Below are 26880 nucleotides of genomic sequence, written 5' to 3'. Positions count from 1 at the left end.
CCCCCTTATACACACATTTCTCCAGGCAGAGCCCCCTTATACAGAGAGAGAGAGAGAGAGAGAGAGAGAGAGAGAGAGAGAGAGGTGGAGAAAGAGAAAACTACCTGACTCTAGGAGCTGATGAGGACTGAGTGTGTCCCCGGGACCCATTCATTTTGTACTGGGTCTCCGGTCTGTAATTATTGGTAAAATACATTGTACAGCGCATATTTGTGATCACTGATGAGTGTGCTCTTATTTAATTGACTGTAGTTTTTAATCAGCAGACGCTGAGGGGAAGATGTATGAAGCAGTGATAAGGGAGGAGAAGTGATAAAGTGCCTGGTACTTTATAACCATCCAATCAGCTCTTGACTCTCCCTTTTTAAACCCAGTCTGTAACTTAACAGTCAGGAGCTGATTGGCAAGTGATAAAGTACCAGGCACTTTATCACTTCTCCTCCCTTATAACTGTTTCATACATCTACCCCTCAACCTAAAATTTTATATGAACAGGAAGCACTAAAAGATTTGTCTCCAGATTCCCGGCTATTCACTTCTTCGGTTGTATGGCCGGAAATTTCTCGGGCTGAGCTGCGCTGCAGGAGTGGGCTCTCCCGAGAAATTTCCGGGAAATGCCACTAATTCCGGGCATACACATCCCCTGCGTCACTATTTCTCTCTCCCCCCTCCCCCCCTCCCAAATGCATACCTCCTTGGCAATCGTATGCCGGGCCTGCAAATGCCAGGCCCCGCCTCCCCTCTTGGGAAGTTCAGGGCAGCTCGGGAGTGCAGTGCACCTGCTGCAGGTGTGTGTTCAGGCGCCTAGAAATATTACTGTAAAATTGTGATGAGCTCCAAGTGGCAAAGTAATCTCCGCAAAACACGTTAGAAATAAATGGTTTAAGCTACTTGTTGTGCTATATTAACCATTTGTATGCTAAGGGAAAGTGAAGCTTGACTTCCCCGATCCCGATCAGAGCCGTAACTCAGTGTTTGCCAGTGGTGCGTTGTATCAGGGCACAACTACCATTTATGCAGCAGGTGCATTGCACTGGGCCCTATGAGGTCTAAGGGGCCCACTGCTGTGTAGCATATTGTAAACTTAAGTTTGAGTGGAGGAGGGGGCCTTAATTATAATTTTTCCAGTACACTTTGAAGCGTTTAAGGCCACTGAGATTATGCACCTGTCAGCCTGCTTCCCTTGTGCTGAAGCCTGCACTGGCAGCAGCATTGTATGCATGTATGTATGACGGCGTCAGTGTGTGTAGTATGTATGAATGAGGGCGGCAGTGTGTGTAGTATGTATGCATGACAGCGTCAGTGTGTGGGGCATACTTGTTGCTGGCACTGTGGGGCATTGCTGGCACTGTGGGGCATTGCTGGCACTGTGGGGCATACTTGTTACTGGCACTGTGGGGCATTGCTGGCACTGTGGGGCATACTTATTACTGGCACTGTGGGGCATTGCTGGCACTGTGGGGCATTGTTGGCACTGTGGGGCATACTTGTTACTGGCACTGTGGGGCATTGCTGGCACTGTGGGGCATACTTGTTGCTGGCACTGTGGGGCATTGCTGGCACTGTGGGGCATACTTGTTGCTGGCACTGTGGGGCATTGCTGGCACTGTGGGGCATACTTGTTACTGGCACTGTGGGGCATTGCTGGCACTGTGGGGCATTGTTGCACCTTTTTCTCTACCGTCCAATGGGATACTGGGCTTCACTACTATGGGGATTGAGACCTCCGCAGGAGAGACAGGCACATAAAAGAACTTTCAGTGTGGGTGCACTGGCTCCTCCCCTCAATCTCCCTCCACTAGTCAGTTTTGAAAAATGTGCCTCAGGAGAGGCAGTGCTTCTGGATGCTCCAGAGTTTTTCTACATTTATTTTTAAAGTTTGTTATTTTGGGGCGCTGTGGTGACCACACAGCTGTCCTGCTTCGTGGGTGTCAGGGGAAGGGTCAGTCCCCGACCTCTTCAGGTGCAGAGCTGACCCTGCTACAGGACAATTCGGTCCTGCGTGGGACTTGTCACCGCACAGCATTGCGCTGTGGCGAGCAAGTCTCCTAGCCGCCGCACACCCCTGACAGGTCTGAAGACTTCAGTGGTGAGTACAGGCTGGGGGTCCCACAAGGGGTCCCCGCAGCCATTTCTGATGCGGCAAGACGACGGCTAGTAATGGCGGCTCTCCAGCAGGGACCGCGTGAACACCGCGTCTGGTAACTGGCATAGGGGTGCTGCCGCTGGACCACCAGGGACACCCCTCAGGTTATAATGTATTATATATATATTTACACCTTTATTAATGTCAGTATAAATATATAGAAGCGCCAGCTCCGTGTACAGGGGGCGGGGCTTCACTCAGAGCGGGACCAAGCTCTGCTGGGCGCGCGCTGTCACTTCCTGCTTCTTCAACACGCTGCCAGACTCCATTACAGAGGGCTCCTCACTGGCGTGGTGGATCCGGGTACTTGCAGCACGGCAGAGACAGCAGGTTTTTCATAGCGATTTAGCGCTTCTGCGCTATCTGGCTCATTAGACACTGTGTTGTTCATATTACTGTGTAAGCGTTACCAGCTTACCCAGATCTGTGAGTTCAGGTTAAGGGTGTACTTGGCTCCCCAATTGCTCTGTTTTTTCCCCACTGATTAGTTACAGAACACAGCATAAAACAAGCACATAGTCTGTTTTTCATATCCAGTGGTGCGGTGTGTGCACGTGTGTGACTGCGTGGGGGTTGTGTTGTACTGCAGATTGTACAGCAGACATTGTTAGTACTGTCTCATCATGGTGAAAAAGTTCACTTGCATGGTGTGTAGCACCAAGTTTGTGCCCAAGTCACAGTCACAGGTTACTTGTGAGGCTTGTATGTCACCTCAGCCCAGCAGTGCTGACACCCAGATCAGTGGGGTGCCCCCACAGCTTGTGGGGCCATCGCAGGCAGACGAGCAGGAGCCTGCTTGGGCCTCCAACATAAAGACCTTGTTGGATTCTGTGGCTTCACAGCTTTCCACTAACACTCAGCAAACGCAGAGGGTTCAGAGGGAATTGTCCATGTTAGCTGCCAGGGTGGATATTCTTCATACCCTTAATGTACCTCCTCCTACCGCGCAGCCTCAAAAGAGGCAGGCTACTGCAATGGATCCTGACACAGATGATGACGATGAGGACATATTGGAGGAGGGTGAGGAGCAGGGTCTGCAGGAACCAGCTCCTGAGGCGGCAGTGCATGGTCCAGAGCCACTTATCAGGGCCATTAGGGATGTTTTAGATCTCCCAGTGGAGGCATCCGCAGAAGGAGATCCTTTCTTCATGACTCAGAGGAAACAGCCAGTATACTTCCCTGAGCAGGCGGAGTTAGAAACTGTTTTCAGGGCTGCATGGCAAAACCCTGATAAGAGGTTTACCCTTTCAAAGCGGTTCACAAATGCTTATCCTTTTGAACCTTTGGGCAGAAAGAAGTGGGAGGAGCCACCGGTAGTGGACTCCTCTGTCTCCCGCCTTTCTAAAAAGGTGTTGTTACCAGTCCCAGGGGTATCCACCCTTAAGGACGGGGCGGACAGAAGGCTGGAAGCTACCCTCAAGTCCATATATACGGCTAGTGGGGCATCCCAGCGTCCAGTTTTAGCCAGCTGCTGGATGGCCAAGGCTATTCATACCTGGTCAACCCAGATTCAGGAAGGGTTGTTGGGTGACATGACTGTGGCCCAGATAGGGGACAGCCTGCGTCACATTCAGGATACCGCAAAAATCCTGTGCGAGGCACAAAAGGAACTGGGCGCAATAAACGCGCGCAATTCAGCCATGGCGGTTTCAGCCAGACGGGCCTTGTGGCTGCGTCAGTGGTCTGCAGATGTAGACTCAAAGAAGAGTGTGGAGGGTATTCCCTTTACAGGAGAATGGCTGTTTGGCAGTGAATTAGACGGTTGGATTTCCAAAGCCACGGCAGGAAAATCTACCTCCCTTCCATCAGCCCCCACGGTTGCAAAGCGTACCTTCACAGGTGCTTCCCAGCAGTCCTTTCGTGGGAACAGGTTTCGCCCCAAGGCTAGGGGCGCCTCCAATGCCAGCAGGGGCACGAGAGGCAAGTTTAGGAAGCCTAACACCTCCAACACCCAGGACCGTCCAAATGCCGCGACTTCCTCTAAGCCTGCAGCATGACGGGGTTTTCCCGCCACGAGACTCTCTCGCGGTGGGAGCGCGATTGTTGCATTTCAGCCATGTGTGGGACGCCTCGGGTCTGGATTCCTGGGCCAGGGGTCTCATTTCTCTAGGTTACAGGCTGGAATTCGACAAACCCCCTCCCAGACGATACTTCAGGTCGGCACTTCCAGCATCCCAGGAAGATCAGGTGCTCCTTCAGGGGGCCATTACCAGGCTGCTTCAGTCTCAGGTAATTGTACCGGTGCCAGACACGGAGCAGGGCCAGGGATATTATTCCAACTTATTCCTGGTACCGAAGCCAGACGGCTCAGTAAGACCCATCCTGAATCTAAAGTCACTGAACCCCTTCCTGCGCGTGTTCAAGTTCAGGATGGAGTCCTTGCGCTCTGTGATCGCCAGCCTAGAAAGAGGGGAGTTCCTGGCCTCTATAGACGTCAAAGACGCCTATCTACACATTCCTATCTGGCCCCCACACCAAATCTATCTCAGGTTTGCCTTGGGGAACGACCATTACCAATTCCGGGCGTTACCTTTCGGCCTGTCGACAGCCCCGCGGGTTTTCACAAAGGTAATGGCGGAAATGATGTCACTACTCAGGCTCCGAAGGGTGAATGTAGTGCCATACCTGGACGACCTGCTAATAAAAGCAGGGTCGGCGGAGGCTTTAAGCAGTGCTCTCAATCTGTCCATACAGGTTCTAAGAGACCACGGGTGGATCCTGAACATGCCCAAATCATCGCTGGTTCCGACCCAGAGGATGGTTTTCTTGGGCATGATCCTGGATACATCGGAACAAAAAGTCTTTCTGCCGATGGAAAAGGTCACTGCAATACAACAGCTGGTCAGGGAGGTCCTACAGTCACCTCTGGTACAGATCCATCTTTGCCTCCGGCTTCTAGGCAAGATGGTGGCTTCATTCGAAGCAATACAATTTGGCCGCTTCCATTCCAGGACTTTTCAATTGGATATTCTGACAAAATGGTCCGGCTCCCCCCTGCAGATGCGCAGAAGGATTGGCCTTGCAACAAGAACCAGGATCTCGCTACAGTGGTGGCTAGATTCATCCAATTTGTTGGCAGGCAGACGGTTCCAGATCCAGGACTGGATTCTGGTAACCACGGACGCCAGCCTGAGGGGCTGGGGAGCTGTGACACAGGGAGTCCGCCTACAGGGTCGATGGTCTCCACTGGAGTCGGGCCTTCATATCAACAAGCTGGAGTTGAGGGCGGTCTACTATGCCCTGTTACAGGCAGCTCCATTGTTACAGGGCAAGGCGATCCAGGTCCAGTCGGACAATGCCACCACTGTGGCCTATATAAATCGGCAGGGTGGTACCAAGAGCATGCCTTGCATGAGAGAAGCGTCAAAAATTCTGTCCTGGGCGGAACAGAATGTCCAGGCCCTGTCTGCCATTTTTATCCCGGGGGTCGACAATTGGGAGGCGGACTTCCTGAGTCGTCACGATCTTCACCCGGGAGAGTGGGGCCTTCACACTCAAGTGTTCGATGCCATAGTGGATCTGTGGGGGCTCCCTCAGATCGACCTGATGGCTTCACGATTGAACCACAAGGTAGCAATGTACTGTGCACGGACCAGAGACCCAGGGGCGATAGCGGTGGACGCTCTCACCTGGACCTGGGATTTTCAGTTGGTGTACCTCTTCCCACCTCTCCCATTGTTGGCTCGGGTGCTAAAGCGGCTCCGGCATCAGGAGACGGAGGCCATACTGGTGGCACCAGACTGGCCAAGAAGGGCCTGGTACGGGGACATTCAGGCCATGCTAGTGGAAGACCCGTGGCGTCTGCCCCTAAGAGAAGACCTGCTCCTCCAGGGCCCGTTCGTCTTCCAGGACTTACAGCGGCTACGTTTAACGGCCTGGAGGTTGAGCGGCAGATCTTAGCCCACAAGGGTCTCCATCCCTCTGTCGTCACTACAATGATAAAAGCCAGGAAGCCGGTGACGGCGTCTCATTATCATGTAATATGGCGCAGATATATTGCCTGGTGTGAGAAGAATGACTTGCCTCCGGCCAGTTTTCGATTAAACAGTCTGCTACGTTTCCTTCAGGCTGGCTTGGATAAGGGACTCAGATTGGGTTCCTTAAAGGTCCAAATCTCCGCACTATCTGTGTTTTTCCAGAAAAAGATTGCGGCCTTGCCGGAAGTGCAAACCTTCTTACAGGGGGTGCTGAGGATTCAGCCCCCCTTTGTGCCTCCCACTGCACCATGGGATTTGGAAGTAGTTCTTACTTTCTTAAAATCAGCCCGGTTTGTTCCACTGGAGGAGTCTGAGCTGCGACACCTCACTTGGAAGACTGTTGTTCTGCTGGCTCTAGCTTCGGCCAGGAGGGTGTCCGAGCTCGGGGCCTTATCTTGTCGGAGCCCTTACCTTGTGTTCCACAACGATAGGGCGGAACTCAGGACTAGACCACAATTCCTTCCAAAGGTGGTGTCAGGGTTCCACCTAAACCAACCTATTGTGGTTCCTTTTAGCGCGACACACCCAGATATACCAGATACCGTGGATGTGGTCCTCACCCTTAAGGGGTATGTCAAGCGCACAGCTAGGATCCGTAAGACGGACAGCCTGTTTGTGCTTTATGATGCGCAGAAGAAGGGTTTACCTGCTTCAACGCGTACCATTGCCAGGTGGATAAGATGTACTATCCAGCAGGCTTATGCATCAGCTGGTTTGTCGCTTCCTTTTTTAGTAAAGGCTCATTCAACCAGGTCGGTAGGTACCTCTTGGGCGGCTGCTCGAGGGGTGTCGGCAATGCAGCTCTGCAGGGCCGCAACTTGGTCAGGGCAACACACATTTGTGAAGTTCTACAAGTTTGACACCCTGGCCAGGGAGGATTCCCAGTTCGGGAATGCGGTTCTACAGCAGAATCCGCACGTTCCCACCCGTTCTGGTAGCTTTGGGACCTCCCCATAGTAGTGAAGCCCAGTATCCCATTGGACGGTAGAGAAAATAGGATTTTGGGTACCTACCGGTAAATCCTTTTCTCGTAGTCCATATGGGATACTGGGAGCCCGCCTCAGTGCGGCTTTTTCTGCTGTCAGATCCTACTTCATTGTTAGGCTTATTGCCTTGTTTTCTATAGGATAAATATGACTATAGATTTGTTCTAGTTACAGGTGTCCTCTTAAGTTGTTAGGATTCACCTCTTTTATATGTTTTTTGTTCGTTTGGGTGTGCTGGATGAATCTCACCACAATACATTATCACATACTCCTCACATGCTCTCCTTCGGCACAGTTTTTGCATTAACTGACTAGTGGAGGGAGATTGAGGGGAGGAGCCAGTGCACCCACACTGAAAGTTCTTTTATGTGCCTGTCTCTCCTGCGGAGGTCTCAATCCCCATAGTAGTGAAGCCCAGTATCCCATATGGACTACGAGAAAAGGATTTACCGGTAGGTACCCAAAATCCTATTTTTTTTTCTCGTCATTGCTAGTATGACTTGGCCCTGTTAAGCCACACCCCTTTTAGGCCACGCCCCCTAAAATTTCACGAGGGGGTACTCCTAAATGAAAAGCCTAATCAAGGGGTACGGGAGACCAAAAAGGTTGGGAACCACTGCCCTAGACTCCAGCATCTGGGCAATATTTCTGTACAAGATTGCGTCTTTTACGGTACCAGTCACCTGGCGCTTGATTTCCTCCTCTGCCCTAATGAGCAGCAACTCCTTCACTTCAGCATCAGACCAATTGCTGGCAGCCATAATGAAGTTGTGCTGCGGGATGATTAGCAGTGTCCGCTGGGGCAGCCTGTGGTGCTGGCGGCAGAGAGGAAGGTGGCTGCTGGAGCAGCCTCTGATACAGCAGGGGAAAGTCAGCAGGACAGACATGCAGCACATGTGCACACAACGCTGTCCTCCGTGCTATGTGCGCAGTCTGCGGGGCTCTGAGTGATGACATCACTCACCAGCGCCCCAGCAGCACCAATCAGTGAAGATTTTTACATGCTCAGTCAAATAACCCGGTTAGGGAGCGTTTCCACTACCCTTGAAGCCGGGTGCGAACCGGGTGCTACCCTGATCATGACCTGGGTAGTACCCCTTTTCCACTAGAAGAAATAACCCGGTGACTTCCGCTTCCGGCTTCAGGCAGGACGGCCGCGTGAGCAGAGAGCTCCGTGGACGGCGAGGAGGGCGGCACCCCTAACTCGCTGGATCGCGGTCCCCAACGGCTCACACTAGCGGCAAAGTTAATCGGAAGCCAGCGTGAAGTGCATGGAGGGGTCTTTACCTCCCATGCCTAAACGCCAGACCCGCCGCAACTCAGCAAAGCCGCAGACGCAGGCACCCAAAATGGCGGCCGCACCTTCCTCCCTGGCTGATAAAGTCACGGAGGAGAAACAGACAGAGCAGGGACAGGCAGCCCAGCAGCAGCACAAGACTACTGAAGCCCTGACAGAAGGGAAGCGGGCACCTGTACAGCTACAACAATTCCAGTACCAGCCACAGCAGAAACAGGTACCGGGCACCCCACACTCCCCTATCACTGACTACCAAAGCACCCCTGGATGCCTAGTGCAGGACACAGGCAGTGGGGAGGAGGAAGACACAGACGCTGGGGCATATAAGGGGATGATGAAGGCTATCAAAGCAACGATAGCACCTATGTTTAAGGAGCAAGTGGAGGCATTTAATTTAAGCTTTGCTGACCTGAAAGGACACATGTCACAGCTTACACAGAGAGTATCACAGAATGAGGTGCAGATTGGGGCAACATTTCATGACGTACAAGAGTTGAAAACCCACAATGCTGAACTGCAAAAATCTGTATATGCTTTAACCAATAAGGTCGACGACCTTGAAAATAGATCAAGGAGATCGAACCTCAGATTAGTGGGACTTCCAGAAACGGTCAGAGGCCCAGCATTGCATCATTTTGTTCGCAACACCCTGCCATCCCTGCTGGGAGTAGAACAGGACTGCTCGGATATGGTGATAGAAAGAGCCCATAGGCTAGGGCCTGAAAAGGATGGAGTAAATGTGAGACCAAGAGTCATCATATTTAAATGCCTTAATTATTTACACAAGGAAACTTTATGGACTGCCTCGCGAAAGCTAAAATCATTGCAGTGGGAAGGTCACAAGCTGCATTTATTTCAGGACTATTCGGCGGAAGTGACCAGGGCGCGGAAAGAATTTACCAGCATTTGTTCAAAGCTCATTGCAGATAAAAAGAAGTTCGCCCTGTTATACCCAGCCCGTCTTAGGGTATTTGAGGGGGACTCATTCAAGGATTTTTCTACAGCAGCAGATGCCAGGGCATATCTCCGGATGGAGAATGCAGAATCTGCTCAGCCGTAAGAAATATAAATGGAACAGCTGGCTAATATACCAGCCACAAGGTTTTGGGGGTTGATATCTAACAGTAATGTACATGTTGTTAATTCTAATAGAACCTTCATAGCTTGAGGCCTTTATATGCACTTAAGTACTTTAAGATGTAAAAGCTAATAAGCGTGATTTATGTATGGTTTACATGGGACATTAAGGGGAACGTGAATTATATGTTATAAATTCTGTATCAATATTAGGGGTGCCGACCCGACTACGCAACCGGGGAGATTGGTTAGATCTGGTCAATCCGGGTGCGTAGCGATAGACGGAGGTAAGGCAATAGCCGTTAGAAGGATGTTGGGGAGGGAGGAGCCAAAATGTCTAGGCTCACCCCTCACTGCTAGAGGTGTGAAAGTTAAATTGCACAGTATAAGAGCGATTTTATTCGCAGGGGAAAGTTTTTGGGGTCAGGGGGGGGGGGGGGTGGAGAGATGGGAAAGTTGCGGGTGTGTTTTTCTGTGGTTTGTTCAGGGGGGGGGATGGGGGGGCGGGACTCAGGGCCGAGTGCATCTTTAGTAGGGAATATTCTTACAGTAAGTTATGATGTCTAATGTGAAATTGTGTTCTTGGAATGTGGGAGGGATAAACTCCCCGATAAAAAGGAAGAAGTTGCTGTTATATCTTAAAAAGCAAAAAGCAGACATTATCCTGCTACAAGAAACACATCTCACTGATAGTGAGCATGAAAAACTGGGAGCAATGGGATTCAAGGTGGAAGCCTATGCTTCCTTTAATTCAAAGGCCAGGGGGGTGGCGATATTGTCAAGGAGGGCATTGGGGGCGGAGGTTACCAAAATTATTAAGGACCCGGAGGGGCGCTATATTCTTGCAGAAATGACAATTCAGGGGGAAAAGTATATAATTTGTAACATATATGCACCTAATGTTTATTCTAAAAAATTCTTCACTAGATTATTGACAAAATTATACCCGTATGCAGATTCACGCTTAATTCTAGGGGGGGATTTTAATATAGTAGCCAAACCATCAATAGATAAATCCTCTAAACCCAAACGAAAACCCACTAAGCCAGCATTAGGCATTGGGGATATTTCATCACAACTACAGGTAGTAGATAGCTGGAGACTACTACATCCAACTGATAGAGAATACTCCTGTGTTTCCGCAGCCCATGGTTCACTGTCACGAATTGACTACATGCTTGTGTCTACTGGCCTCTGTGGGCGTCTTCTAGAAGCTGGAATGGAACCGATAAGTTTGTCGGACCATTCCATGATATGGATACTGCTAGAAACGGAGCTGGACGTCGGGAAACACCGCCAATGGCGGTTCCCCTCGTACCTAGCATCGTCAAAAACGTTCAGGGATGCCCTGGAGGCCAAGTGGATGGAGTACCAACATAATAATGGGGAGCACAATACAGATCCATTGTTGAAATGGCAAGCGGCAAAGGCAGTTCTCAGAGGAGAAATCATTTCATATGTAAATAAATATCGCAAGGATAGGACGGCAGATTTGTTCAGGGCTCAAGAGTTATTGACTACTGCTTATGCTAATTATAGTGCATCCCCTACCACGACACACAAAAATGACTACATGCAGGCAAAAACACAGTTCGATGTGTTGCTGGAATCCCAAACTCTGACAAGTATAGATAATATCAACTTCCAATTCTACCGGCACGGCAACAAAAATGGACGTCTGCTGTCCAACTTAATTAGAGGCACAAGAACATCCGCACACATTAAAACCCTACATACATCAGGGGGTAACAGGGTACACAAAGGGCCAGATATACTTGAAGTATTGAGGGGATTCTACTCTAAACTTTACTCCCAGGGAGAATTAAATCAAGAGGAAAAAAATAAATTTTGGAACTCGGTTTCCATGCCACAGATTTCTACAGCTGCGGCGGAACGAATCATGGCCCCCATAACAGTAGAAGAAGTGACACAGGCAATAACCAAATTAAAACCTCTTAAAGCCCCTGGGCCAGATGGTTATTCAGGGGAATTTTATAAGATTCTAAAACCTAGGATAAGTGAAAATCTGACAGTAGTATTTAATGCCATACTTACGGGACAGCAACTGCCGCTGTATTTTAATTCTGCAGTAATTAAGGTGCTCCCGAAGCCGGGAAGGGACCTAGAGGAGCCGGGGTCTTATAGGCCCATCTCGTTATTAAACACTGACTATAAGTTGTTAACCAAAATTATTTCTGAAAGGATTAAATACATTTTGCCTACAGTTATTTCCGAGGATCAGACCGGGTTTATACACGGCCGCCACTCGGTGGTAAATGTACGCAAGTTACTGTCGGTGGTCCAGAGGCTAAGGGAAGAGGGGGGCTCGGGTGACCGGGTCATAATATCTATGGACGCCGAAAAGGCATTTGACCTGGTCACCTGGGATCATCTGTATGAAACGTTGGCTAGATTTGGATTCCCACAGACTTTTATTCAACTGATAAGCTCCCTATACACCTCACCCTACACACAAGTTGCATGTAATGGATATATCTCGCTCCCTTTCCTTATTCAAAAGGGGACGAGGCAGGGGTGCCCGCTGTCCCCACTTCTATTCGCAATGGCTCTGGAGCCACTTGCAGTGGCGCTTAGGGCAAATCAGGGTTTCAGGGGGATCACGGTGGGAAACACAGAATTAAAAGTCAGTATCTTCGCAGATGATATGCTGCTATTCGTATCCCGGTTATCGGCGTCCCTACCGGCCATTAAGACATGTATCAATGGATTTGGATCTTTTGCAGGTTATAGGATAAACTACCATAAATCAGAAATACTGCAGGTATTGGGACCTCAGGTGGCAGAAATACCGCGACATATCATAGCCCCCTTTAAGTTGAATTCCAAAGCCATTAAGTACTTAGGCATAAATGTCCCAAGCAATATTAGTGATTTATACAAACTAAATTATTCGCCTATTATTGGAGAGTTAGAGAGACTGCTGGGGATTTGGAAATCGCTACCGATATCAATGCTGGGAAGGGCGGTAGTCATACAGGTCATTGCATTCCCGAAACTCTCATATAGCATTCAGATGCTTCCAATTAGGTTATCCAGAACTGATATACAGAAAATAAATAGAATATTTTTCTCCTTCTTGTGGCAGGGGAAAAAACCACGCATTTCCAGACACAAAACATATCTTAAAAAAGCTGATGGGGGGTTAGGAATACCAAATGTTCTGGCCTTCAGTCAAGCAGTCCACATGAGGTATATATTAGACTGGCTTCAGGGGTCTGAGGCATACACACACAGGGCACTAGAGGGAGACATAGTCTCACCATACTCACTAGCAGGCCTGCTTCATGTCCCTAGAACTAAAATACCACAGCAAATACTAACAAACATATTGTTTAAAGACACATATTCTGCATGGCTATTCATTAACAAAAAATTGGGCCGCAGCCACCAAAATACAAAATACGACACATTATGGGGAAACCCAGGATTTACTCCAGGAATGTCAGAATTAGGATATGATAGATGGAAAAAGCAAGGGATACTGGCGGTCAAGGACGTCTTTGATCCGGGAGGAAAGCTCCTATCATTTCAAGACATAGCAACTAAATACTCACTACCCAACAGAGATTTTTTCATGTTTCTTCAGGTCAGGCACTTTATTCAATCTAAAAAGGGTCCTATGCTGGAGGCTGGTACTCCAGATGTGATTCAACAAGTGTTTGCTTTGAGCTCCACGGGTCCTTATAGGATAAAATATATCTATGGGGAAATCCTGCCGACCTCACCTGAAAAGGTTTGGACCGACATGGTACCAAAGTGGCAGACAGACATTCCAGGGGTTACTTCAAGTGAAATACTCCATGAACATATGGGAAAAACACTTAAAGTTTTACATTCCACTATGCTGCAGGAAGTCCACATAAAAACTTTGCATAGAGCGTACATCTCACAAGCCCAGAGAAAGTACTTTGTACCTGGGGAACTAGGAATGTGTCTTAAATGCAAGGGCTCTAATGCTACACTCTTCCACCATATGTGGGAGTGCGGGAAAATTAGGAAATTTTGGGACAAAGTAATGATGTATATTAATACTACATGTGGAATAAAACTTACAAAAGACCCGCTGGCAATGCTCTGCGCGAACTTCTCCAACTGGAGTATACCTGGCCGAAAAACTGAACTGTTCCCTCTCTTGACCATAATTGTGACAGTTGCGAAGAAAGTAATCTTGCGCAGCTGGACTAGCCCTTCTCCTCCATTTCTGCAGGATGTGAAAGTCGCACTAACACAAGTGCTATATTTTGATAGGAGAGCTACACTGCCGATGGTGGAGGAAGGCGTTAAGAAATTTTATGCAAAATGGGGAACATATATAAGATCACTGGGTGAAGACACACAGAAACATGTCATGAAAATATTTGAGGGCACATCTTGGTACTTACTCAGATCACTGTCAAATAACTGAGATGCACTGAGTCCTAGAGGGGGGAGGGAATGGGAGGGGGGTTGGGAGTTTATGGGGTTAAGGTTAGTTAAGACAGAGGTAGGACATTTGTTTTGTTCAAACACTAATAATTATTATATAAGGAAAAGGTATATATATAGGGCAGCAGTTGAAAGTGTTGGGGTCAACACAGGGACTTAGATAATCTAAGATATTATGTCCTGTATAGTTTTGAATAGGGGATAGAAAACCCCGATAGTATGTTATAGTAAGCGAAATAACTGTGACTCAAAATTCTTTTTTTTATATACAATTGTTATGTTTTATTTTGTAATATTTTGAGTTGTTCTGCGAAACAAACATTACAATGTACAGAAAATGTTTTACTTTGAAATGTTTTACATTGAAAAATTTAATAAAAACGTTTAAAAAAAAAAAAAAGAAGAAATAACCCGGTAATCTCCGCGGGGACGCGCTTCTACCCGGGTTTTTCTGCTAGTGGAAATGCTCCCTTTCAAATAACCAGGTTTGGATTCCCCGGCAATCCTACCCAGGTCATGATCAGGGTAGCACCCGGTTCGCACCCGGCTTCAAGGGTAGTGGGTAGTGGTATTTTGGGACGATTTCATCCGATTTCGGCACTTTGGGCCGATAACCGGGTGAAATCGTCCCAAAATCGCAGATGTGTGACATCTGATCCGATGCGCGGTTCCGTGCGCATCGGATCAGGGAGGACTGACCGGGGGAGCAGTGGGATCAGCAGCTCTCATAAGGGGGATGCCGGAGCGGGTAGCGGGTCCTGACACTTTAACTAGCTGGCGGCGGCGAGTGGTGACCTGGCCGGGCGGTGTGTGATGATTGATCACAGACATCAGCAGCGGGGACGGGCAGTACAGAGCTCTCAGCCAATCAGAGAACGGCCAGTCATTTGACAGGTATTTTAAAAATCTAATACCCGCCAGTCCGCCACTTCACTGCTTGTCCCCGCTGCTGATGTCTGTGATCAATCATCACACACCGCCCGGCCAGGTCACCACTCGCCACCAGCTCCCCGTTACATGTGATAAATCGCAAGCTTTATCAGATGTGAATTGGCTCATCAAGTGCCAAATTGTATGTGAGCCTCCCGGGGAGCTGCCGGGCGGCTCACAGGCGAATTGGGTCCGACTTTGGCCTAATGTATGGGGGCCTTTAGATTTGGGTGAGTAATTTTGTTTCTGTGCAGGGAAAATACTGACTGCTTTATTTTTACACTGCAATATAGGTCATACATCTGGCCCATTGTGCCTGGTACCTAAATGGATTTGTGCTGTCTTGTTGCTTTGATTGATACCATCACTGGGCTTACTTTCAGACTCTGTATCTGGTGTTAGGTTTGTTTACGTTTTGCGTTTGATGGTACTGCCAAATGTTGTGCCCTCCACAATGTATATCCTTTAGTGTTACTATGTATACAGTTTCAAGTTGATCTCTGTTAAATAATTCCGACTAAATGCTTTCCTATATGCTGCACAGGTGTATAGTTTTAATGGGGTATTTACAGTCTATCATTACTGAAGTATGTATGTACTTTGTTGGGCAACAATCTGAAATACCACTATTAAAATGCACATTTTTTATCCCAGGGTATCTTCGACTGGAACTACACATCCCAGTATTCCATAAACTGTGCCACGGCATGCTGGGATGTGTAGTTTGACTAGTTGGAAGACTGCATGTTGAGTTAACTTGAAATATCCATTTCTAAAATGTTGAACTACAGAACGACATCATGAATTTGTAAGCTAACACAAGTTATCTGGTTTGTACCATCTCCAGCAACAGGAAGCAGAGTCACGCATGTGGTCCTACGTTTATCCCAAGTACACAGATGCCCTAAAAGCTGATGATGAAAGGTGGAAAGAAGAGCGGGAGAGAAAAGTCAAAGAGGAGCGGAGCCGGAGCAAGGAAGCCTCTTCTAAGGAAGATGGCAAGGAGGGAATTAGTGTAGATATAAAGGGATCACAAATAAATGATGATCCTCGTGTGATGCCCAAGGACCCCCGTACTAGTACTCACGTACCTGTGTCATCACCACTTACACAGCATCAATCCTATATCCCTTATATGCATGGATATACCTATAGTCAAGCATATGACCCCAGCCATCCAAGTTACCGCGGAATGCCAGCAGTCATGATGCAGAACTACCCAGGTATTCGCATAATATTATAATGTGCTGATGAAATTAGCTATGATCCACAAATTCATATGCATGTTTGTAAAGGGTGTGGTATGACTGGCTGACGGTTGGGATACCGACATTGGAATCCCTGCCGCCAGTATTCCTCGCGGGCTTGCTGCGCTCCCCACAGGTTCTTAGGTTGTGTTCTTAACCTATGGGGGTCGTGGACCCCCATGAGGGAAACTAGCCCCTGTTGGTGCTGCTTTTATTGATTATCTTGAGTTGAATGTGTATGTTAACAGCATTTAACAAAAATGTTGTACATCTACGTGCCAATTTCCCGAATCTGATCAGTTACCGTGATGCACAAATTGGTCATGTAATAAGAACATGTATTGTGGGGGGTATTCAATGCAGGATCATGACTGCCAGGCTGGCCCAACCTGTTGTCCTGTTATCGGCCGGCTCAACACTGAATCGGATGCCGAAAAGGAGGCGTGCCCATGTGATGCAGTTGGGAGTTTGTCATTTCCCGGCCGTTCTCGATAGAACGTGCTCAACTGCTTGTGAAATCGGGCACGTTCTGCCGAGATCCTGGTTCAATGCTGTCTGGGAAGACAGCATTGAATAGGGCCCCGCCACTATTTCCCCCGTCGGGAATAGCAGCGGGAGATTGAATACTCCCCTTATCCCCTTAGACCCAAGCTATACTAGCAAAGTGTTTTTTTTTTTTTTACCAGAGTCCCATGTTGATAATGCTGGTGTCTCTTCTCTTATTCCCTGATTCAGGCTCTTATCTTCCTTCCAGTTATTCTTTCTCTCCATATGGTAACAAGGTTTCTGGCAGTGAGGAGTCTGAGAAGTCACGAGCCAGTCCAAATGTCGGCTGCAAATCGACCTCTGACTCTAAAGCCCTTGATTTACTACAACAACATGCAAGCCATTACAAGAGCAAATCTCCCACAGTGAGTACAAATTGCCTTTATCAACAGGGTCAATTCATTAAAGAACCCTACAACAGGTTGTCTAGATGTTCTTAATGAACGGCAATAATAATCCAGTGTTAGTAGGTAATGGTTTCAAATGTAAAGTTTACCATGGACACTGGATCATTTTGTAAATGTTGGTACAAGACACCATTTCAAAGGTAATTGTAAATTAATCTCCCATGATTATAATTACTATAATGCTAATCTCTTAATAAAAAGGTGTTTGAGTTTAGGGGAAAGGTCACCTAGGGTAGGCCACTCATTACACTAGATCAGGTGTAATGAGTGGCCTACCCTAGGTAGGCTATTCAACTTTACCCTAGGTAGGAAACCAAACTTTCTTGACTCGCAGTTGTGCTTCTGATTGTCCACATGTTTTATGATTGGCAGCCACCAGCCCTAGTTTTGCCTATCACTTTGACCTGAAATGATTTGACTTAGTCCTGGACCACCAACCCAGGCAATCACTACAAGAGCACCACCCCCCCCCCCCCCCCCCCCCACCACACACCCACACACACAGGCCTAGGCACATAGTGTGGCAACCACTGCACTAGATGCTAAGTAGATGGATCTTTAAGTCAAGTTAATTAGCCTAGTGGGTAGGGAGAATATTTCTTTAAGTATTTTTTGGTTCCACCTCCATTCCCCAACAAATTAGCAGCAATAGTATGTACTGTATAACTGATATAACTCCAAAAAATCAGATCATACTCATGTTTCATTTTATAAAGAAGATAACCACATGTTGGACAGTTATTATACTGAGGTTTACTTGTCATAGCTAAATGTGGTATGTGCTAATCCAGTGGTTAAGACTGCTGTGGTCCTTTCTCAGTGTTCCTCCAGAGTAAGTAATTTTAACGCAAGCTTAGTACAGGCTTTACGGTAGAAACACATTATGCCATTGAGGAAATGTATAGAGCAAACAAATAATTATAATTCAACTCTGCTTTGGATGGTAATTTCTTATGTGTCAGATTTATGTAGGTGTAATAGAAAAAAATACAGAATGGCACATATACTTTCGTATATATATATGATCGGGTATGAGGCATAGGGTTGACAGAAGTTAGGATGACAGTCAATAGGTCGGCATGGTCATTAGGTTGACAAAAGTATTAGGTCGGCATTCGTTTTCATGTATTTTTTGTGTTTGTCGACTTGCGATCGGCACACTATTATATTTTACTCTTTCTATGCCCACTTGGATAGTAAAGTATAAAAAACACCCTTAAAAAAAAAAAAAAAAACAATAGTAAAAAAAAATCATGTTGACCTAATGCTTGTGTCGACCTAATGCATATCGACCTATTCCATGTGTCAACATAGTGACAGTCGACCTATTGTAGTCTACTTAATGGCAGGTATTCAATGCTTTCACTGGGGGAAGGCAGCAAATCCTGTGTAGAATTCTCTGCACAATCTGTTTTATTAATGATTTACATACTTTTTTTAATGTTAAATATAGATAATTGAAAGTAGACCATACAAAGGACTAGTGCTCTGTCACATCTGTGTTTTATCGCTATATACAGATCACAGACAAATCACCCCAGGAACGAGATCGTGGTGGCTGTAATGTACCTGGAGGTTCTTCGGGAGGTGGCTGTAGCAGCATGGGTGCACCAGACCGAGGAGTTGGTGACAGGAGTTCTGAACGTCCCCGCACTTCTCCTTCCCAGCGCTTAATGTCCACACATCACCACCACCACCACCTTGGCTACTCTCTGCTACCAGGCCAATATCAGCTACCCTACACCACAGGTAATGTCAGGCTGATGATTTAAGTTGGTACAGGGGAGTATTCTGAAACTGGTCTCCTGTTGAAAGCTTGGTCAGATCCCCCGATGCCTGGATCAGGGGGATTGGTGGAATCAGAATGTGGGTATTTCCTCATTTTCTGATTAACGCTAAAAAATAGCTGGTGTTAGCAAATCTTAAAATCTTAAAATGCAGAGACTTCTGATGGATCACCAGTCGCTTTTCATTGTTGAAATGGGGAATCTTGGAAAACAGTTGCATATGAAGAGCAGCATAAAGCCTGAAAAAGCACCTGGTAGGGTTAAAACTCACAAAACACGTTTCTTTATAATAAAATCTGAGTAAATTGATCATAGATAGCCATCTAGTGGGGTGTGGTATGGGGCTCCAACAGGGGGGCGAGCGCAAAGAAGCCCCTTGCAGGCTTGCCACGCTGTGGGCTCGATGGCTTGCCACAAGTTCTATTCTCCCTCTATGGGGGTCGTGGACCCCCACAAGGGAGAATAGCCCCTATGAGTCGGGATCCCCCCTGTCGGCGCGTCATCCAGCACCCATCTAGTGACCTCTGCACAACACACAGCCTTCAGGTAAGTCCAACACAGCCTCCTCTCAGGCTCCTGAGCTATCTGCACAGGAATACACAATATACCATTAGCCTTCCAGGCTATATCTATCTATCCATTCCATCCATTGTTAATAACAGAAAAAAACAAGAACTATGTTTTATTGGAAGCTTTGTGGATAGCTGTGTGGATCTAAAAGAACCACTTGGCCCATTTGGTCTGCTGGAAACACATGTATACACATACACACAGGTTTGTTTTTTTGTAAGGAGTCTGTCACACGTGCACTGGGAGAATATACAAACTCCACACAATAAGGGCCATAGAGTGTATCGAAGCCATGTCCTCAGTGCTGTGAGGCAGTAATTCCAAAGGCCCCCATACACTTATGCGACTTCTCAGAGGGAGAAGTTGTATAAGATTTCCCTGGAACTTGATCGCATGCTGTTCTTTTCCATGTGATGCCCAATTATTGCTGCCGGAGACTGTCCCATCGAACAGATCCTTTGCGCAGCAGGTCTGATTTAAATCTGATGTGCATGAGACCGGGCATCAGATCAGATCTCAAACACATGCTATTTGGCCACTTTACACCCAATTTCCCAGCTCGATCCGTTTGAATCTGGGGAATAGTGGTCATATCGGACAAGTGTATGGCCAGCTTAACTATTATACCGTCCAACATAAGTAGTAATCTTTTCCTAACCTGGTTTATTAAATACCAATGGTCATTGGTATAGGGAAGGTACTAAAAGAAATGCTTCCTTTTCTTTACAGGTCTGTCTTCTACAGCTATAGTAGCAAGTCAACAGGGCTCAGCCCCATCACTATACCCACCCCCCAGGAGGTGAGAGCGGTAAGTTGTCTATGCTGCTGCATATTGTATTTTATCCAAACTTTGTGTATTTCAATTGATCCTCTGTAATAAGTGTCCTTAGAGAGGCCGTCATGTCCTTGGCATTATCTTCAGAACACCAGCTCAAATCCTTCCAACTATTGCTCTATACATATAGTAGAGTAAACACAAATGAAGGAGAATGTCTGAAATGCTACATATGAAAGTTTACCATGTTCTATTAGTACTGTCCTCATACCATAAAAATCTACCATCCTGAAAAAAAAAAAATAAGTTATTTAAAAATGTAGGACCCTTTTATAAAAGTGTCACAGAGTAACTGCAGAATAAGGGAAAACCGACAGATGATAAATGAATGCATGAAGGCAGGGTTTAGCACTCCAGTCAGTGGGAGTAGTGATGGGAAAATGTATTACCTCACAGGTACTACTAAAAGGAAAATGTCGGTTAACCTTCGTGTTATGATGGCAATTAATCTAGCAAGGCATAGAAGATCAGAAACCCTGTCTTGCTGGCAGAGGTGAAATGCAGACTTATTGCTTAATGCACAGTTCTCCATCATTTAATCTTAAACACTTTAGGCATTTACCGCTTCTGCCTCCTCTGTGATTAGGGTGTACACTAATGCCCCATACACACGGGGCGACTAAGCCTCCGTGCTGAGCGATACTGCTTACCACAGATTGCTCAGTACACAGCGATGCACCAGAGATTTGTGCTGAGCGATCTGTCACGGCCCATGTTCTCTGGTGATAGAACATTGGTGATGACTAGATCTATACTCCATGCTGTATAAATCTAGTCCAGTGATGGTGGCATGTGGGGCCTACGCACAGAGCCATCCGTTTCTAGACAGATCGCTTAGAGATAGGGCTACAATCGCCGTGTGTGTATGCCACATAACACTTTTATAGTTTTCTCATTCCTTCATATTTATTTTACCCACTTTCTGTGCATGCATGTGTAGTTTATGTTGCAGTAGCCATGTTCTAATGTTTCCTTTAATCTTATTTCTGGAAGGAAACGGTCAGCTATGGTCCACATCTACACAACGTTTTGTGACTGGATCACAGGACAAGTCTGGAATGAGCCAATACATCAGTTGAATGGTGTTACTACTTCAACCAGAGTTTTCTGCCAAGTTCCCATCCTGATGCAGGAGACACAAGTCCAATCCTTCGCCCTCCGTGAGCTCAGCTCTACTCTTCTGACACATGGATTATCTGGTTTTGCAGAATGGGACTGTATTTATTCAGAGCATCCTCTAGTGGATTGGACGATGAGGAGAAGACTTGGAGTTTTTCTTTTCACAATGCGACTGAGGGAATTACTATTGCGCAGCATTGAACACCTCATTCATATATTAAAATGTTCTAGGTCAGGATTATGCATCCTCTGCCTGCAGACTTTTGTTTAAATGTTATTTTGAAGTTACAAGATGATGATTTTTTTGCCCTTTGTTGGCACACTCCCATCAGCCATGGCTAATCCGTTTATGGAGACATGGATTTTATTGACCTGTACCCAGGTGTTTAGTTTTCACGGGAGTCATGGGATGGCATTGCTCCACACTTGCCCTGCCGGGTTTTGTGTGAGAAGCGGTGGCATTCGGACTCTGCGAAGTATAGTTATGCGTTTGTCAGATGCTGTTGGAGTGACTGTTGGAGTTGGGTTCCGTCTTTGTTTCCTCATGCCTTTCTTCTGACATAATACCTGAATTTTGTCATGGTTATTGCCAGCTCAGGATGTTTGCTTGGTGTCTGACCGGAACAAGGGCCAAAAAAGCATGGAAAGTTTAATGCTATCTTGTAACAACATGTTTTCATATGTTTTGTATTTCGTTTTTCTTCTAAATCGTTAAACACCCACTTTTTCTTTTAACCACAAAGCTCTTAGCCACCACTTTTTAATAATTCTCTTACAAATAGGTTTTGTGAAACAGCTGTAATGCATAAGAAGACCCAGGATGACAATAATGTAATAGTACAGGCCTCCCACAGATGCCCCCTGACTGTGTATAATGTATATAAACCTGGCAAAGGTTCTTTTATAAGACACTAATCTTAAAAAACAAACAAAAAAGAAAAACAAAAAATGGGGATATATTTCACATGTGTGTTTTTAAGTCTGTTTAACCACTAAATGTTTTGTGCCCTCATGGCTACATCTGTCATGGTCTAACATTACATACCCTAGCCTGTTGCTGATTTCTCCTTCTTCAGGTTCTTTTATGTTAGAGAATTGTGGACCCTGTAACTGGAGGAAGGAGGTGTTCTCCTGTAAGTGAATGATACAACATATAAGGATTGTGTTCCCCTTTACAAAACTGCACTTTGTCTAATTGCTGACTGTGTATACAGCAGACACACATTGCGATGAGGTGACATGGCTGGGAAAGCATTGCATTCATTTCAGGAACAGTTTTCTGTTTTAATGAACTAGCCTCAAAGTGGAGGGATTACAATGATTATCCAATGATTTACTGAGCATAAATAACCCTTTGCGTTTTCACAGTCAGGATGTGTCTTATTGTATTTAACATATTATGTAAAATATCAGCAATGGGAATTCACTATATTCAGATCATAGGATGTAGGTTTTTGTTGGTCTAAAATGATCTTCTATAAATATAAGAATTCATACAATGTCAGATGTCAACCAATGGTCATACTGGAACCAGCAAGGCTGCTATTTTCCAACAGTTGGATGGGATGTACCCATCTTAGTCTGGTACTTTATCTTCTTCCAGCAAAGATTTCAGACCCCATTTAAAAGTCAGTTTATATACTGCTTCTCCTCTGACGCTGAACAATGACATGACCAGATCATCTACTGTTATTTCATCTTTGAGTCTTAGTTCAAATTCCCATGGCCCCCTGGGAAATTGCGCATTCTGATATTTCAATGTTTTATTTCTTAGGCATCCACCCTCCGCTGGTTTCACCTCTTCTACCCCAGGAGGTGACCTGAAGGAATTTCGATGAAAATGGGGAGGGAGGGGGGTGGGGGGGTGGAAGCCCTTTCTGGAAGTTTTACAATAAAGTTCTTTTGTATTGCTCAGTTGTAAACAGAACTTATTGTATATGGAATAAACATTTCTCCACCTACCTTTTGAACTCTGGTAAATGGGGAGATTAACCCCATGTGCTCACCTTCTCATACCCTCTTATCTGTATAAAGATGTCAAGTTACATTTGTTATGTAGCTTTTTTTTTTTTTTTTTTTTGCTATCTGATTTATGTCTTTGTCTAAATTTTTTCCTCTGCAGTTTAAAAAAAAAAAAAGGATAAAAAAAATACATCCGTTTGTTTTACCAGAATGATGGTGGTCTCCTGCATGTGAGCAACAGTGTGTGGTTGTGTGAGGAAGCTTCATATGTAGTACACTTCTGCTCCACATGAGGTTTCTGTCCTCCCTCAGCTCTCCTTTGAGAAATAGAATTTTATTAAATGGTACAGTTGAATGGTTTCGTTCTATTTAGTATACATTTTTTTTATAGAATTTCAATTTTTAATGTGTTTTTTTTTTTTTTTTACCCTGTTCATTTTTTATTTTTTTTTATTTAGTGCAGGTAGGTCATCCAAATAAAAAGGTATACAGCCTTACAGGAAACTGATAAAAAAAATGTGGCCAGTAGATGTTTGTGCCTGAGATACCTTGTTTAGATATATTACATGGAAATTTCCCTGCTCAGACCCAGGGTGTTCTTTTTTTCAAAAACCCAGATTTTTGTTCGAGACCCCAATTCACACTACTCCACAGAGGAGGGAATTTTCCGGGTTAGCCCCTTTCAGACATAATGTGTTTTGCCGTTTTTAAGTAGTGTCATTGTAAGGGGATAGTTTGCAGGCACACAATAATGCACAGTCATGCAAAGGTGGGCTCTTTCTAGCTAATTAAAATGGTTTCCATGTGGCCAGAGCTAGATTTTACCGGGGCGTCAAACTGGGAAGAAAGATCTGGTACAAATCAAGGTCAATTGCAGGGTTGGCGACCTTGGGTTGATGCGCATTCATGTGCAAAAACAAGGGATCTTGGAGGATGTCTGAAAGTATTATTAGTGACCAGCAGCGTAACTAGAGATGAAGCTTCCGCCTGCCCCAAAAAAATTTGGCGCCCCCCACACAGGGCCAGCACAGGTACACAATAAACAGTACCTGCGCTGCTTTTATCCATCCAGAAGGAGAGCATCCTGCTCTCTACAATGAGCAGTGAGGAAGGGGGAGTGGCAGCTGGCCACGGTAAAGAGGGATCGTGTGGCAGGGGAGCTCTGGCTGTCGGTGTGAGGACGCTCAGTGACCTGCCCCATGTGGCGGGTCACTGAGCGTCCTCATACAGACAGCCAGAGAAAGAAGTCTGCGTAGTTTGTCAGCTGCTGCAGACTTATCATTCAGGACTTCTGGCGTGCTGTCTGGCAGGCTCTGTAAGCACTGTGATCCTGCGCCCCAGTGGCGCCTGCTCCCCCCCGCCACCCCTAGGGCTGCGGAGCGGTAGTTACACCACTGTTAGTGACCTATATCCTGTTGCAGGATAAGACCTAAAATAGATCAGTCTGTTATGGAGTCTGTAGTGGTGTAGCAAATATATCTTCATGTGCAGTATGCGTGTATGTGCACTACATGGTTATGGACATCTATGTTCTGTATGTGGACATCTGAACATCACACCCATATTTGATTAAAAAAAATCTGATTCCAAAACCAGGTGCAGTAATATGGAATTGCCCCTAATTTTACTGCTACATCTGGATTGTTGTCTGTTGGCGATATCCTGCATCTAATGAATTCACCCGGGGCTGTCAATTTAGCCACAATAACCCAGCACTTTTTTTTTGCAGATAATTCTTCAGGTGCTTCAGAAACTTGACTAGGGTCCCATGTGTTATCACATGTGTTATCGTGAAAATGGGCTATAATTGGAAAGCCCTATAATGTCCATTGGTCATATCTTAAGCTATCAGCTTGTTTTTCTTTGTAGCACAAAAGCATCATGGCTAATTTGGTATCGCCCTGTGTTTCAGTTAATCTCAAGTCTCTGACAAAACTGAGGACTTTGAAGACCAGACATGTTCTTGCATATCAAACTGCACACACCATTCTTTGCTAGACCGCACTTTGTACATGGGGAATTGGCCCTTATTCAGATCTGATCGCAGTACAATTTGTTCTCAAAATGGGCAAAACCATGTGCAGGTGGGGCAGAGGTAACATGTATAGAGAGAGTTAGATTTGTGTGAGGTATTTTTCTGTGCAGGGTAAATACTGGCTGCTTTATTCTTGCACTGCAATTCAGATTTCAGCTTGAAGACACCCCACCCAAATTTAACTCTCTCTGCACATGTTACATCTGCCCCACTTGCAGTGCACATACATGGCTTTGCCCATTTTAAGAACAAATTTGTACTGCGATCAGATCTGAATAAGGGCCATTGTCCTGCTCAGATAGGAAAGTGAATTCCTCAACTTTTGCTCTAGCAGTAGAAGGTGTGTAACTGTGAGGTAGATGTATGAAGCAGTGACAAGGGACGAGAAGTGGCCCATGGCAACCTATCACCTGCTCTGTATAATTTTTATATTATGCAAATTATAGATGTTGCTTCAATGCTGATTGGTTGCCATGGGTCACTTCTCCCTTATATCTGCTTCATACTCTGAAGTATAACTGCTTCATCAACCCCTGTATTCTGTACCCTTAAGATTACCCTTGGAAATAAGGGTGTCGGGCCGTTATTACACCCCTAAGTAAAATATGAAGATTGGGCTTGGTTTGACATGTCCGTGGGGGTACTGTATATCGCCATATAGTAGTTTTAAGGTATTCTGGTTCCCATTACAGATGAGAAGTAGTTGTGAGTCGGTGGTGAACTTTTCTGTTAGCATTATACATTCAGCAAGCAGTCTCGTGGAATCTGGCACGTTGTAAAGCAGGATTTGTCACTGAATAGAACGTGTTTCCACTGCTGCAGAATCCCATAGAGGATGTGTTTTACACAGCTCCAGCCAATTAAGCATCATGTATTTTGTGCTTTTGTAGGCAGTTTGGAATGTGGTAGTGAGCATTGCAACCAAGGGTGGATTACTTTTATGCACAACATCCTTCAGGGTGGAATTGCCATTCTGTGATATTGTTTATCTGAGTTGTTTCTTCTAGACATTTCCACATCAAAATAAAAACTAATTTTTTTGAACTTGTTGTAATATCCATCCATCTGGGGGACACTGTCTTTTAGAGGGAGGTTTAGGAGTACACAATAAATCATTGAAACTATTGGAGATTAAAGTCTCTCCCCTGTAATCCCTCCCTCCTGCTGCAGCAGGTCTGTTATTTAACAAAGCCCAAAAGAGGAAACCTTTATCATCAAATGACCAACCAATAATAAACAACCAGGGAGGGAGGTCACCCAGATGGATGTGGAGTAATTGATTTCATGGTGGATGTGGAGTAATTGATTTCATGGTGAATACAATCTCACCATGTCCTATTGTCCTATCTGGAAGGTACTGCAGACTGTTAGACTGCCCAAAGCAAGTTTCAAGAGTGATATGGAGTCTCGCATCTGCCAAGCCATTCATAAAATGTGTCACCCAAAACTAGCAACAAGGTCCAAAAACTGTGGAACCTGGAAAAGGACTGTATGTAGGCTTAAGAAGACATCT

The 26880-nt window shown here is 45.9% G+C and overlaps 1 protein-coding gene across 3 annotated transcripts in view; it reads left to right on the top strand.

Moving 5' to 3' along the window:
• The window catches only part of ZNF609 (zinc finger protein 609), a 103282-nt gene extending 76871 nt beyond the window's left edge, over positions 1-26411 (top strand). For all 3 annotated transcript variants that reach the window (XM_083183684.1, XM_083183685.1, XM_083183683.1), the window contains 5 exons: positions 15707-16082; positions 16842-17017; positions 18580-18808; positions 20146-20224; positions 21245-26411. In XM_083183684.1, coding sequence (XP_083039810.1) covers positions 15707-16082; positions 16842-17017; positions 18580-18808; positions 20146-20219 — 855 coding nt within the window. In that variant the 3' untranslated portion in view covers positions 20220-20224; positions 21245-26411. The remainder of the gene's footprint in view (positions 1-15706; positions 16083-16841; positions 17018-18579; positions 18809-20145; positions 20225-21244) is intronic.
• The last annotated feature ends 469 nt before the right edge of the window (positions 26412-26880 follow it).

Source organism: Crinia signifera, chromosome 4 (assembly GCF_055691185.1).
Source record: "Crinia signifera chromosome 4, ASM5569118v1, whole genome shotgun sequence".
In the NCBI taxonomy this organism is placed as follows: domain Eukaryota; kingdom Metazoa; phylum Chordata; class Amphibia; order Anura; family Myobatrachidae; genus Crinia; species Crinia signifera.
The sequence above is the reverse complement of the archived record's forward strand: the minus strand, read 5'-3'. Positions and strand labels throughout refer to the sequence as shown.